Source organism: Opisthocomus hoazin, chromosome 21 (assembly GCF_030867145.1).
Source record: "Opisthocomus hoazin isolate bOpiHoa1 chromosome 21, bOpiHoa1.hap1, whole genome shotgun sequence".
NCBI lineage: Eukaryota > Metazoa > Chordata > Aves > Opisthocomiformes > Opisthocomidae > Opisthocomus > Opisthocomus hoazin.
The window spans coordinates 8,422,754-8,436,823 of record NC_134434.1 but is presented as its reverse complement, the minus strand read 5'-3'; the positions used below and the strand labels follow the sequence as shown (position 1 = coordinate 8,436,823).

Below are 14,070 nucleotides of genomic sequence, written 5' to 3'. Positions count from 1 at the left end.
CGGTGACCCACGGAGCTGATGAGCACCCTTTCGCAATTCAGTCCAGCTAACAGGAAAAATGCTCATTTTCATCACAGTCCGCCCATTTGCACTCGCTCTCTGCGCACATGCGGTCAGATTTTGGGGTGCTCCCCACGCAGGCAGGTGAGAGCCGCAGGCACCAAACGCATCACGTGAGGTTCCTTTGGCTTTGGAGCATCGGCGGAAGCAAGAGCCGAGCCGATCTGACTGCACCGTGCTTGCCCACGCCAACAAGTATCACCAAACAGCCGGGATGGGGCCATCTTCCTGGCGTGAGCTCCCAGCAGCCGCTCCCACCGCCGCGCGGGCATGCCGAGCCGCAGACCTGAGCTACACCGGACCAAACCCGACACCCACGACAGCCGTGCCCACAGTTGAGACAGTTCCTCCATGGCTGCCCAGCTGAGCAAAGGGCACCCACGCGCTTGGCGGTCGCTTTTCCTCCAACCCAACCCAAGCTGCCGCGGAAAAGCGCTCTGGCTCTGGCACAGGAACGTCTGCGGGCAGCTCCCGGGCTCGTGGAGCTCACGTGGCGGTTCCCGCTGCGAACAAGCCCCGGCAGACGAAACCTGGCCGGATGCCGCCCCACCTTTCTGCCACACAGCCCTCGGGATGGAAAAAGGAGCAGTTGCCAAGGTGATTTTTGTGTTTATCAAAGTAAAGTGAAGCCCAGGGAGGCGAGGTGGCCCCAAAGCGGGCAGCACCAGATGGCGGGGTTCATTCTGGTGTTGGGAACGGCAGTGCCAGGCGCCGGTGCCGCGGCAGGACCCGGGGGCTGCGCGGCGTTCCAACCCAGCTCTCCGGAAGAGAAACCAAGCCCAAGCCCACGGCGAGACTGGCTGGCCACCGAGCCGCTTTGACAAGTGTGGGACGCGGAGGGCAGTCACGGTGCGAGCACTTGACTCCGCTCAGGAACGTCCCGGGGAATCGCGGCGGGAGTGGGCAGCGAGCGCACGTCTCGGCCGCGTGCAGACAGGCTCCACGGGCCCGCCGCCGGGTTGCCACCTTCACGCGAGCCTCTTTGTCAAGAATTCGCCCTGCACTGTCTTTTCAGCGGACTCCAGTAATTCCCAATCTAGTTCAGAGATGTTCCGCAGGATTTTTTGTGGAATTTAGACCATTTTCCTTTCTGGAGTTCAGCTCCTTGTCTAATCATGATGCTCCCAGACGCCGGGGATAACGCCGCCGCCCCAGCCCGCGTCCCCAGTGCTATCCGGGTCTCCCATCAGGGACCCCACGCAGCCCGTGTCGCTACGGAGACGCGCAGCCCTGCCTCGGCACAGCGGGGAACACCGAGCCCCCAGCAGAAAACGGGGTGGCCCTGGGCACAGCGGGCAGCGCCGATGGGGAGAAGCCAGAACCACGCTCCACACGTCGCATCCCGGAGCCGATTTCCACCCGCAGGCACCCGCTCCGGGGCAGCCCGGCCACAGCCTGCCCGTGCAGGGACGCCGGCCGCGCCGGCCGTCGGCAGAAACAAACGCACTCCGAGTCCCAGCGGCTTTTGTAAAGGTTTATAGTCCTTTGCGACGGTCGCGTGATACATTTCTTCCCCCGCGACGCAGCCCTCGGAGCGGGCAGCTCACGCTCCACCTCCCAGCAGCCGGGCTCTGCGATCCGATCTATGCTAGCTGCAGAACATCAAATGCACTTTCAACATCTCCATTTAATATTTACATTCAAGCAATTAATAATTGGAAGCTTATAGTTTAGACATTTCTAATAGCAGCAATTTCTATAATAGCTCGTTTAGCTTTAGATAACGATTTTTTTTTTTTGCACATAGAAACACCACATGTGTACAGTATCAAAAAATATATACCGGGGATGGTGCTGCGGGTTGTCAGGAGGGCGAGGGGATGAGACTAACAAATGCTGAACGGTTAAAAAGGAGAACAGAAAATATCCGTCTGATATAGTTTATAAGGTGATCTAGGGACTCCATAAATCTAGGCTTTATATTTCATTATATAAATACCTACAAATAAATATATTAGCGTGGCCGACGAGCGACCAGCTTTCAGCTCAAACAATACATTTCAATAACACCACGTACAAACGGGAGCAAGAATCACTCGACAAGTTAGCACTGTTAAAATATAATACTATAACTCTGCGCAAGTGGCGGGCCCCGTCCTCGCCCGTCCCAGCGCCCGCAGGTCCCGGGGCCGGTGCGGCGGCGAGGACACCCCGCGTGGCAGGGACGGCCGCCGTGCCCGACGCTGCCGCGGCGTCCCCTCAGCGGAGAGGGCAGGCTCAGCCGCCGCGGCGCGGGCGGGGGGCACGCGGGCTCCGGGGAAGGGACACCAGTACCTGGAGGGAGCCCGCGGGGCCGGCAGCCCCGGGACGGGCAGGCAGCTCCCACGGGGAGCAGCCGCCGTCCCACCTCACACCGTCACGTACTCCTTGAAGGTCACGGTCAGGCAGTTTGCGGTCACGTCTGTGATAATTATATTCCCAAAGAAGGGCTTGAATTCCTGCAGGGACTCGGCCTCCTCCTCCTCCTCCTCCTCCTCTGCCGCCTCCCGGGGCTGTGGGGGCTCCGCGGGCGGCTGCTCGGCCGGCGGCACCTCCGGCTTCACCTGCGCCAAGGCCGGCTCGCCCTCCGCCCGGGGTTTCACGCAGCGCAAGTCTATGGGCTCGTCCAGGTCCGAGTCCAGCAGGATGACCTCTGGTGGGGCGGGGGGCTCCGGCCGCTCCGGGGCCGGGGGGCTGAGGCAGGTGGGGGCACTGATGCTCCGCGAGGTCAGGCGCTTCTTGCCCGGCTCCCGCTCGGCGTGCGGCTCTGACAGGCAGCGCTTCCGCGAGCCGGGGCTGGAGAGGTTCAGTCCCATGGAGGATGGGCTGTGCTCGCAGACGGGGCTCAGGGACCAGGGCATCAGGTCCGGCTTGGTGGTCAGCTGCAGGGGCTGCTCCGCCGCGGCAAGCGGCAGCTCCGGCGCCGCGGGAGTCTTTCGGGGACTTTCCTCCAGCTCGGCGGGGGGCTGCCGGCCCTCGCCCTCCACTTTGCTCAGGGCGTTGCTGCCCACCATCCTCTCCTCCCCCGGCTTCCGCCAAGCCTCCAGCTTCTCCTCCCCACCCTTCTTAGGAGTCCTCTCCTCGGCAGCCCGCTTCCGGGGCGGCTCCCCGGACTTGATCTTCACCGCCTGCATCCCGTTCTCCATGTACTTGCTCATGACGATCACGATGCGCCCGTTCTTGTTTTTGTTCTTGACGATCTTCATCTTGCCCCCGAGGCCGTTGCTGGTCACCCTGTCCCGGGGGGGAGGCCCGGTACCGCTGGACAGGTTCTTCTCGGCCCCGTTCTTGCTCTCCGCAGCGAGGTTCTTGACCGGGCCCAGCAGGTTTTTGGCCGGGCCGTGAGCCCACTTGTCCGGGTGGGTGACCAGGGGACTCTTGCTGCTGTCCAGGCAGGCCTGGCTCTGCGGCTCCTTGCTGCCGGGCTGGTAATGGGCCTCGTACATCTTGGGGTCCGGCTGGTAGTGGTGGTGCTTCTTGCTGTTCAGCTGGTAGTAATACTTCCCTTTGCTGTGGGACTGGTGCTTCACGCCGCTCTCCTTGCCGTTGGGCTGGTACTGGTGGTGCTTCTTGCTGTTGAGCTCGTACTGGTGCTGCTGGCTCTTCCCGGAGGAGCCGAGGTCCAGCTTCGGTCTGTTGTCCCCAGCAGGGTCCTGCAGCCCCGTCAGGATGTTCGAGCGGCGGGCGAAGGAGGGAAGCTGCAACACAAAGCCAGTGCCCGCGGTCAGAAGGAGCTGGAGGTGCCGGTGCTCCGGCAGGTGCCGAAGGCTCCAGCGAAGCCCCCACCCCTCCCGTGGCTCCCGTTACGGGACGCCGCGTCCCGGGGTGCCACGTCCCCGCGCAGGCAGCCCCAGCCGGCTCCCACTTCCAGGCTGTGCATTGCTCCAGATTAATGAAGCAATGAAAAGAAGAAAAGCACCCTTCAATCAGCCCTCTGGGAACGGGGGCCAAGCAGGGCCGCCGCCGCCCAGCCTGCTGATGCCACCCGGCCGCGGGGGGCTGCCCCACAGCCCGGCGAGGCAGGGGGGCTGCGACCGCCCGATGAGCTCAGCACTGGGGCCCAGGGGGTCCCCGGGGCATCGCAAAGCGCCCAGGCTGCGCGCACGGCTCCTCGGCATGATGAAACCCGCTGCAAGCGGCTCCCCGGGGACCTCACCGCGGGCTGCGCGGGTGACGCGGGGCTGGGCTCCGCCGCACGTTTACCTGCACGACCAGCGGCTTCGGCTTGGGCCCCCGCTTGCGGTACCCCATCAGCTGCTCCTGCCGCTCCCTGCGCGAGGGAACACAGCGTCACGGCGAGGCCCGAGCAGCGGCACGCGGACCCCCGGCGCGCGCCCCTCCCCGCACCCCAACGCGTGGTGGCGGCAGCTCCCGCGGTGCCGAAGACCCACGGCCAGCGCAGCAAGCGGGTGGGAGTGGGGGGTCCCGCGGGGGGCGGTGGGCTGGGGGGGCACAGCCGACCCGCTGCGGCAGCAGGCAGCTCCCCCGCCGCCGCCTCCCCCCCCCGCCGCAGCCAGGGGCCGAAGTTTACGGTTTGTGCCAAAACGCTGCAGGAAATAAATGCACGGAAAGGCAGAAAAAAAAAAAAAAGCTGAAAAAAACCCCCAGCAAAAGCCCGTCCGAGCGCGGCGGCGGCGGCACCGCCTCCTCCCCGCGCAGGCATCGAACCCCCGCGCAGCTGGAGTGCAAGGCGCGGCGTGGGGGGAGCGCGGCGTGCCGGGGGGACCTTGAACCGGGGGGCCCCGCACCGCCCTCCCCGCGCCCCCGAGCCCGCGCCCGTCCCGCACCCGCCCCGCCACCGCGCTCCGTGACGCATCCGCAGCGGCCCGCAGCGGGTGCCCGCGCCCCCCCAGGCGCCCCCCGCCGCCGCTCACCTGTTCTGGAAGGCGATCAGCAGCCGGGGGTCCAGGATGTTCTCCTCCGGCTCCCACGTGTTGTACCTGCGGGAGAGCGGCCGTCAGCGCGGGGCCCCGCGGGAGGGGGCCGGGGGTCCCGGGCGGGGGCACCCCGCAGCCCGCCCGCAGCACCGGGGGGATGGGCGGGGTGGGGGTGGGGGGCACGGGGACGGAACTGTTTATTTAGCGCAGTTATGATTCCGGAGGAATTCTAGGCATGTCATGATGAAATTTTCCAAATCCCCTTTCCCGGACCCAGGAAAGCGGAGGAGGGACCCGGCCCGCGGGTCCGGAGCGGCGGCGCGGACCCCCCCCCGGCCCCCCCCCCCGGCCCCCCCGCCGGCCCTGTCATGCGAACCCCGCAGACTCCGCAGCCCGCAGCGGCCGGTGCCCCCGGCTGCGCGGGCTGCGGGGCAGCGTGGGTTATTTTTGCGGTTATTCCCCCTTCTCCCCCCCCCCCCCCCCCATCCCCACTTCCACGCCCCCCCCCCCGCCCCCCCCCCCGCTCGGTTCTGCAATATGGAGCCCGGCTCCCGAGGAGGGAAAGGGGGAAGGAGCCATTTTCTGGTGCACATCAGCCGCCGCCTGCCCGCCTCGCTCGGCTCCCGCCGCCGCCGGGCCCCGCCGCCCGACCCCCCCCCCCGACCCGGGGGGCACCGAGCCCCCCGCCGCGGTGCCGCCCCCCCCGCCCCTCGCCGCCCGGTACTCACTTGGGCGACCATCCCCTCCATTTCACCAGGTACTCGACTCTGCCCTGCGGAGCGCGGGAGGCAAAGACACGGCGTCAGGCCGGCCCCGCCGCCCCCCCCACCCCCGGCCCCGCCGCCCCCCGCCCCGCCGCCCCCCGCACCTTTCGGATCCGCTTCTTCTCGATGCTCTCCACCGCGAAGACGTGCTCCCCCACCGCCGGCAGCTCCATCCCGCAGCCGGGAGGGGCCGGGCCGGGCCGCCCGTCCGCTCCCGCCGCCGCCTCCGCAGCCCTCCCCGGCCGCTCCCGCCGCCGCGCCGACCCGCACTGAGCCCCGCCGGCCGCGGCCCCGCACCCCGTGCGAATCCCGGAGCGCGACGTCAGGGGGGCGGCGCCTGGCGGGCCCGGCTGCCGTCAGCGGCGGGGCCGGGGGATTGGCGCAGCCCTGCGGGGAGCCGGGCGGGGAGGGGGCGGCGGGGGGGCGCGGGCAGCCCGGCCCCCGGCCCCACGCGTGACTCAGCACGGCCCCCGCGGCCGGCGGCGGAGCCCGCGGGGCAGGTGTGGGGTGTATGGGAGGGGGGGGAGGGGGGGGGTTCTGCACCGGGGATGCCCCGGCGGGGGTCCCGGAGCGGGGGACGGGTGTCCCCCCCCCTCCCCGGGAAGGCTCCACGTCGCGGGCTGCCCTGAGCCGGGGGGGGCCGCGGTGCCCACCCCCCCGCACGGCCCGGGTCCGCCGCCGCCTCCTCTCCCCGCGGGGCCCGGCCCGCAGCGGGAGGCGCGGGAGCGGGCCCGGCACGGCGGGACCCGCGGCCCGGCCCGGGGACACCCCCCACTCCCGGCCCCCCGGTACAAGATGGCCGGAGCGGGCCCGGGGCAGGTGGCGGCGGGGAGTTTCCTTCGCCCGGTGCCGGAAGCCGCAAACGGCGGCGGCGTGCGGGGAGCGCGGGGCGGGCGGGCTCCTTCGGGGGGGTTCAGGGGAGGCCACGCGTGTCCGCGCTTCGCCGCGGGTTGCCCTCCGGAGGACACCCCCCCCCCCCCCCCGCGTTGTGCTGCGGGACAGGCGGCGGTGCGGGAGCGAGAGGCGGCCCCGTGCCCCGGGCAGGTGGAGCGGGCCCGGCCGTGCCGCGCTCGGTGTCTTCCCGGTGCGGGGCCCCGGCGGCTCCGCGCAGCCCCGGGCCTTCCCCGCCGCCGCTGCGGGACCCCCGGCACCGCTGGGGAGGAGGACGGGGGGCGTGGACACGCGTGGAGCCCCTCCCGCACCGCCTAAACCCTCCCGGGGGTCTCGGCTCCCGGGGCCGGCCGAGCTCGGTCCCCGCGGCTGCCGGGGAAGCGGGACTGCGGCCGGGGCCGGGCTGTGCGGGGCAGCCCCCGGCCGGGCTCTGCCGACCCGCGGGACCCTGCACCCCCGAGCCCGGCGCTGCCCGCGGGGGTCCCGGTGACTCCGGGCGGGGTGCGGGTCCTGCGGCGGGGGTCGGGCGGCGCCGTGCGGTTCTCCCCCCAGGGCCGGCCGGGTGCGGGGACAGCGGGGAGGCACCGCCGAATGTCACCGCGCCGCAGACCGTGACAAAGACGCAGCCGCCGCGATCGTCGAGCCGAGCCAATAAAAAGCAAACTGATATTACAATTTTGATTTCCCTGGAGGGCCGAAGGGGCTTAATGTAGGAATTATTCTCCGTCGTGAACAGCAGCCTAAGGAAAGCTCGGGCAGGAAGATTTTAAATTTTTTTTTTTTTTAACTTAGCGGTTTTCCTAAGAAACATACATTCATGGAAATTTATGCCAGCGGAGTTTGTTAACCCTCCCCTTTGACATTTCAAGCTTCTCCTGTTGCCAGAGGAGACGAGCCGAGCACAAACCACTAATACCTGCAATAAAACTAAATGCCCAGGGACGAGCGGGATTCGATGCGATTCCCCCCCAGCCCGGGGAAGCTGCGGAGCGCTCCCAGCCCGCAGAGCCACGGGCCCGGCCGGGAGGTTCGGCTCTGCCCGGGAAGGGGCGAGGGGGAGGCCAGCGGCGGGCTGGCTGCGTGGGTAGAGATATAAATAAAATATATGTATTTTTAAATGTGTGACCAGACATCCTTGGCATCTCTGTAGAACCTGCCTCGGGAGGAGTATGAGAGGCCATTGATGAAATATAATATATATATATAAAAAAGTGAAAGCAACACTGAAAAGCAATGTTAAAAGCATTTTAATAATTGGCTCGTGGCTCCCGCAGCCCCGCAGCAGCTTGCGGCCAGTGAGTTTCTGCAGGACGTTCATCTGCTTTCTGTTACCGGGCTGATTGCACATGATTCGCAGTAATGATTGTAATGGTGGTGATTTTCTCTCTCTTACCTTGCTCAGACAGCAGCAGTTCGCGAACTGATACATCTTTCCCTTTGTCAGTTCGAAAGAGGACACCTCGTTTGAAGCACAGAAAATATCCTAAATAAGGAAAGCAGGAAAGGTTTCCAGCTGCCGCCGCTCCTTGGCTGGTTGGGGCGTCTCGGAGGGACGGGAAGAGGAAGACGGTCTCCAACCCAAAGACACAAGAGCCAGCCGCCGCTGCCTTTTAAAGGCGAGATGGCGTGGGTGAATGCCGTGCGTTTGGGTCACGGTTTGCCTGCTGGGAGGACGGGTACGGGGTGCTGACAGGCGTCCTTCCCCCCTGCCACGCACCTGCGCAAGAATTCAGCTTCCCCTTGCTCTGCTGAGCGTCGTGGACAGGAACGCGGCTCTCTGGGCCTGGCGGAGGGGCGAGGAGCGGGCAGACCGAGCGCGGGGGGTCCGGCCGCCCCCTCGTGCCCGAGCAGCCCGGCGAGGGCCTGATCCCGGGTGGGGTGCGGCTGTACGACGACACCTCTAACAGCCGGAGCCAGACGGGCTTCCTGCAGGTGCTAGGAAGCACACCAAGGCAATTTCCCCTTAAATACCTGCTGGCCACGTTCCCTCCTACTACCCAGAGCTGGTGGCTGTCTGGGTTTATGCTTTTCACCATTATTTATCAAGTTGCTGCCCCGGAGGCAGAGCCGGCTCTGCGGCAGTGCCTTGCCAGGGCTGGGTCCTGCCCCTCGAAGCACGGAGGCTCTGCTTCCACCCGCCGCAGCCGCCGGCTCCACAGACCTGCCGCGTGCTTGCTGTCGAGCAGCACTGATTACACGTGCCATCATTTCTGATGTTGCTCATTAGTCCGTGTCATTATTAGCAATTCAAACCAGCGATTCTGTTTCAGCGGTCATCCTCCGGTTCCACCACGAAGACTCCGAGGCTGCGGTTTGGGTGCTCGGCTTCTCCTCCGCTCCACCCCGGCAGTGGTTCCTCCCGGAGCCCGAGCAGGCCAGGAGCACGCCAGGCCAGGCACCGAATAATAACAGAAAGTTAATTCATGAATAGTTGCCGCGTTTCCTTCAAGGCCGCTCTCGCAGGCGGCCCGGCCCGGACTTTGTGACTCTGGCACGACGGCGTCCTTGGAGGGAGGGGGAGGGCGCTGGCCCCATTCATCCCGACCCGGCCGCCCGCAGCCTTGGGCGCGTGGATTTGCCCTGCTGCTTTTGTCAGCTCGGGCTTGCATTTGAAGTTGTGGCCAGTCTGAAAACCGGATTATAATATAGCCCTTGTTGAGGTCAACATCACGCCAGAGAAAGACAAGAAAAGGATGAGTAGGTAGGCTTGGAAAAATAGAAGAAACAGCCCACAAAACACAAAATGCAGGCGCCCGATCAATAGGATGCCACGAGGTAAGACGCGCACAATGCGACCCTGTTCCGTGTTGCCAAGGCAAATCTGTCAATAGAGTATTGAACAAGCAGATCTGACTTGCAATTATTGTCTCCTCCTAAATACGAGCTGCCCCTGTGCCTCGCGGTTCAGCCCCGGTGCTGGGGCGGGGAAGCGCAGCGGCTGCTGGCCAAGGCTGGTTCAGAATGGTGAGGGACGAGTCAACCCCGCTGGAAGCCGGGCTGGAATTCACCCCAGCGTGGCACTGGAAGCCCCTGGAGCGTCCCCACCACCTCCTCTCCAGCCGCTGAAGCGACGCTTGCCCTGCCCCCCGTGCCAGAGGCTTTCTCACGCAGCAAAACAACCCCTTTGCGACAAACTGTTGGCTCTGCGAAGCTGTCAGTGGAAGACGCGGGGCCGTGGCGCACGCGGGAGCGTGTTCGGACGCTGCTGCAGGAAGAAAACCTGCACAGAAAGCGCCCGGCGTTTTGTGACGCCCGGGAAAGCACCGTGCAGGCTCTGAGCGCTCGGGGCAGGGGCCGTCAGCGCGGAGCCTTGAAACCAAGCACGGCAGCGGGGCCTGGAGCCGCCACCACCCACCCAGCGGCAGCTGGAAAATCCAGAGGCGAAACCACCCCGAACTGGGTCACCGTGTGGAAATTCAAATGGCTTTGCAAGCACAGCGCGGCAGCTGCTGCTGGTGCGCGCAGGGCCCTGCTGGGTGAAGTCTCTTTGCTGGTGCCGCTTCCAGTGCAAAATCCCGGCGAAGGAGACGCGCGTCGGGAGGACGCAGCGCGCTTCCGCAGCAGTTTCACGCAGCAGCGGACCCGGCTGTCGCGTGGCCGAGATGCTGAGCACACCGGTAGCCAGAGCAGCCGTCTCAGGGACACGGCTGGGCTCCCCTCTCCCATCTCCCCTGGCCCCCGCAGCCCCCGTAGAGGGGAGGCAGCCCCGAGGAAGGGGGGGACAGCCCTGCTCTGCAGACCTGCGCTCCGCACGAGCCGGAGGGCAGCGCCCAGCAGCAGATTTCCGGGAGACTCGGTCCCTTGGGGACTTGGGTGGGAATAACCCTCCCTTCCCCAGGGCCCTTTGCTGCTGTGCCTTCACCCCCAGCCTCAAGCATGGGTGCCAGCGAGGGAGCCTGGGAGACCATCTGTCTTTAATCTGCTTAAAGTCCGGCAAGTCAGGAGAAATTCAGAGGAAAGAGCCTGTCTGTCCCTGGCTGTGACCCTCCCGCCACGGCCCAGGGCTCAGCACCCACCCAGTGGGAGAGGTCCCCGGCTGCCCACGTCCCCAGAGCAGCGCCGACTGCCTGGGACACCAGACAGCGGTCAGAGGGGGAGCGTTCCCACCCGTGGACGCATCCCCTTGCCCATGGGGAGCAGGGGGGCTGTGGGTCTGGGGCAGAGGGAGTCGGGAATCCCTTCCCCTGCGTGCCGCGGGGAGCCCGGCGCCCATCGTCTGCGCGTCCTGCCCTGCACCTCCTCGGCCGTCCCCCTCGAGCAGCCCCGGCAAGGGCTGTGCAGCCCGCTGCCTCCTCTTATCACTTAAGCTGGTGCCGTTCCTCGGCAGCTGAGGGTAATTATGAGATTTTCTCCATCAGCAATGGGTCTGCGCATGTCTCTCCCGGTGAGGCTGCGGTCCGCCGGTGGCAGCAGTGAGGAGCCGCTCGGCTGCCCAGCCGGTTGTGGAAGGACGGAGATGGTTGGTGCGAGCCTTCCCAGTCTTCTCCGTACACTGGAATCGCAAAAAACTTCCAGCAAAAAACAAACAGTGCCAACACACCGCAACCCCAGGCAGGTCAGCTTCCGAGCCGCTCCATAAATATCAAACAAGAAGCTGCTGGAGTCAGGCTGAATTTTGGACACAAAACCCCAGGTATAATGTGTTGAACACAGGTTCCTCTGCAGCAAAAGCCACGCAGGGAGCACTGGAGCCCCACATGCGGGCCAGGAGCTGGGATGGCCCTGCCTGGCCCTGGCCCAGCCATCACAGCCCGGAGGTGGCTCTGGGGTTTGCTCTCCGCTCCCTGTTCTCCAGGTAGACAGGAGCTGCCGCCCGCCCTGCGCCCGCTGCGGGGAGCGTGAGGAAGCCGGAGGTTCCAGGACGCCTTGCTGAGGAGAGAGATGGGTGGCAATTCGGGGGGTGGTTTGTAAATGCCGTCAACGGAAGCACTCGGAAGAAATTACACTTCATGGCTTCCCAGGGCTTCCAGAGGGATTTTCCTCCGCTGCACTCGAGGGGAGAGCAAGAAATTCCCTTTTGCTCAGGAGCCGGGCTGAGAAGCTGCAGCTCATCTCGCACCGAAGGGGCCAGGACGAATTCCACGGTCACAGCAAACAGCAGCCTGGCCTCCGATCACGCTCTTTAATGAGCGAAACCACCAGACTACTCCCAATGAAGTGAGTCAAAGCGCATACCTCCGGGGTCCTTGTCCCTTGCTAGGATGACAACCTCAGATTTTTATCTGGTACAAAGTCTTGACCATGCGAAGGAGTCACCGGGCATAGGGGTTTGCCCTGTGGACCATCAGGGCGGCCGGGCGGTCAGCCAGAGCTTCTCTGGTTGCTCCAGCTCTGCTGGAAGGGCTGCAGTTTTGAGACACAAAAACATTATCCCGGTGTTTCAGTCATCAAAGAAGGCTGGAGCAGCTCTACCTGAAGTTTCCTTTAGAAGCACCACCTTTCAGAGAACATCCAACACAGGGAAAACCCGTCCCCAAACCATCCTCGGGAGACAAACCACCGCCCGAACCTCAGCCACAATACGCGCTGCTGGAATTGCCACGTGCAGGAAAACCTGATCCCTCCACCTCACGCGGCTGCAGAGCCAGCTCGGTCTGCCCGCGCCCGCAGGGATGCCAGCGCTGGCCTCTGCCCACCCCGTGCTGCTCCGCTGACCCCCGGGTGGGGATGGCCCTGTGCCCGTCCCTCCCTGCTGACCCTCCAGGCTCTCGGTACAGCTTCTCCCTCCTGGGCAGGAGCTGGGCTGAGCCCCCAGAGAAGGGGCTTCAGCTGGGTTTTGTGGGGCGCAGCGAGCCCCGAGCGCCCAGCGGCTCAGCCCGGGTGCCCTGGCCTGTGCTCGAGCTGCCGCAGCTCCCACCCGCAGAAGCAGCTCCTCCTGGGAGGGACAAACATCCACGGGGCCTTCCCCAGCTGCAGGAGGAGCTGAGCTGGTCGTGCCAAGGTGTTTCAACACAGGGACGGGTCGATTTGTGAAGGTTACGGCTGAGGAGAGTGAGCATTTATCTCCATGCTCCGCACCGTGCAGGGACTCTGCTCCCACGGCCGCCCGGTAGCGTCTGCGCGGCGCCCGGCACCGCCGAGCCGTGGCTCCGGCTCCCACCCACTGCCGGGACCAGCCCTGGCAGGGCGACAAGAGACCATGCGGCGCTGCTCCAGACGGCCGCCCCGGCCTCCCCTCCATGGGCAGCGCGGCGAGGAGGTCAGCGGTTGCCCGCAGACAGGAGCGACAGTTACTGGTTTGGGCTGGGAGAGCTCGGGGAGCTGCAGGAAGAGGAGCAGGTGATGGCGGTGCCAGCACACGTCCCGCCTCGCGGTCCGGGAACAGCACGCGGCGCAGGCTGGCACGCAGGCGAAGCGCTGGTTGTCGGCGGGGATTGCCTGGCCCTTCCCGAGCGCAGCAGAGCTGAGCCCCGGGCTGCGCTGCTGCGAGGAAGGTGGAGGTGCCAGCTGGCACCGTGATGCCGGTGACGGGGACCTTCGGACACGGGGGGCTGCGCAACACCCCGGCACACTGCGGTGTCCCCAGGCTGCAGGGTCCGGGCGGCGGCACCGTGAGCTGCGGCCCCGTGGAGCAGCCGGCTCACGGCGTGGCCGTGCAGTGAGCGTGTTCGGGGCTGCACTCTTCACAGAAACCCAGAATCCCAGCATGGTAGGCGTTGGAAGGGACCTCTGTGGGTCACCCAGCCCAACCCCCTGCCCAAGCAGGGTCACCCACAGCAGGCTGCACAGCACCGCGGCCAGGCGGGTCTGGAATATCTCCAGAGAAGGAGACTCCACAGCCTCCCTGGGCAGCCTGGGCCAGGGCTCCGTCACCCTCAGAGGGAAGAAGTTCTTCCTCGGGTTCAGCTGGAGCTTCCTCTGCTTCAGTTTGTGCCCGTTGCCCCTTGTCCTGTCGCTGGGCAGCACTGAAAAGAGTCTGACCCTCTTGGGTCTCTCCTCGCACGAATGGCGACGGGATCCAGGCTCCAGGCACGCGGCTCCATCAGGAGCGAACTGGGAGCTGCTGGGATGGATCTGCGGGCAGGGAGACCGCGCAGCCGCAACCCGACCGCGTGCTGCTGTGCAGGAGCGAGGGGCGATGGCCCCGGCGCTTCTCCCCCCCGGCAGAGCCATCGCTGCAGCCGGTGCCCGCAAAAGGCAGCGTCTGGTCGAGGCGTCTGGGTTTCGGCTCCCGCCCGAGCAGCGAGGCCGGGGTGCTGGGTGCAGGCAGAGGGAGGAAGCGCGCGCGGCTCTGTGGTCAGGCCGTTTCCATCCTCGCTGCACCTGAGCCGAGGCTGCGGCGCAGCTCCCCAGCAGCCCTTCCCGCCGGCTGCCCGCCTCGAAGCGCTGGCCGGCTTCCTTCCGCCCACGCTGCGCTGCGAGCATCGCCGCGCCGCGTTTCGCCGGAGCCCATGGCTGACGGCGCAAGGGTTCGCCAACCCAGCGACCGCCCTGGCACTTTATCCTCTCGTCAGGTTCACCAAGTACTTAATATTTTCAAAGGTTTGGGAAGATTTTCG

The 14,070-nt window shown here is 65.9% G+C and overlaps 1 protein-coding gene across 1 annotated transcript; it reads right to left on the bottom strand.

Moving 5' to 3' along the window:
• Positions 1-2,259: 2,259 nt before the first annotated feature.
• Positions 2,260-5,934, bottom strand: CBX4 (chromobox 4). Its single transcript, XM_075441032.1, has 5 exons — positions 5,785-5,934; positions 5,645-5,688; positions 4,914-4,979; positions 4,243-4,309; positions 2,260-3,737 (listed from the first exon to the last, which is right to left on the bottom strand). Exons 1-5 carry the CDS (start codon positions 5,851-5,853, stop codon positions 2,409-2,411), a joined length of 1,575 nt encoding a protein of 524 aa, XP_075297147.1. The 5' UTR covers positions 5,854-5,934; the 3' UTR covers positions 2,260-2,408.
• Positions 5,935-14,070: the final 8,136 nt, after the last annotated feature.

Coding starts and splice junctions, on each gene's coding strand:
- CBX4 (XM_075441032.1), bottom strand. CDS start 5,853: ATGGAGCTGCCGGCGGTGGGGGAGCACGTCTTCGCGGTGGAGAGCATC. Junction 4,980..5,644: donor TGGAGGGGATGGTCGCCCAA/GTGAGTACCGGG, acceptor GCTCTCCCGCAG/GTACAACACGTGGGAGCCGG. Junction 3,738..4,242: donor CGAAGCCGCTGGTCGTGCAG/GTAAACGTGCGG, acceptor TTTGTGTTGCAG/CTTCCCTCCTTCGCCCGCCG.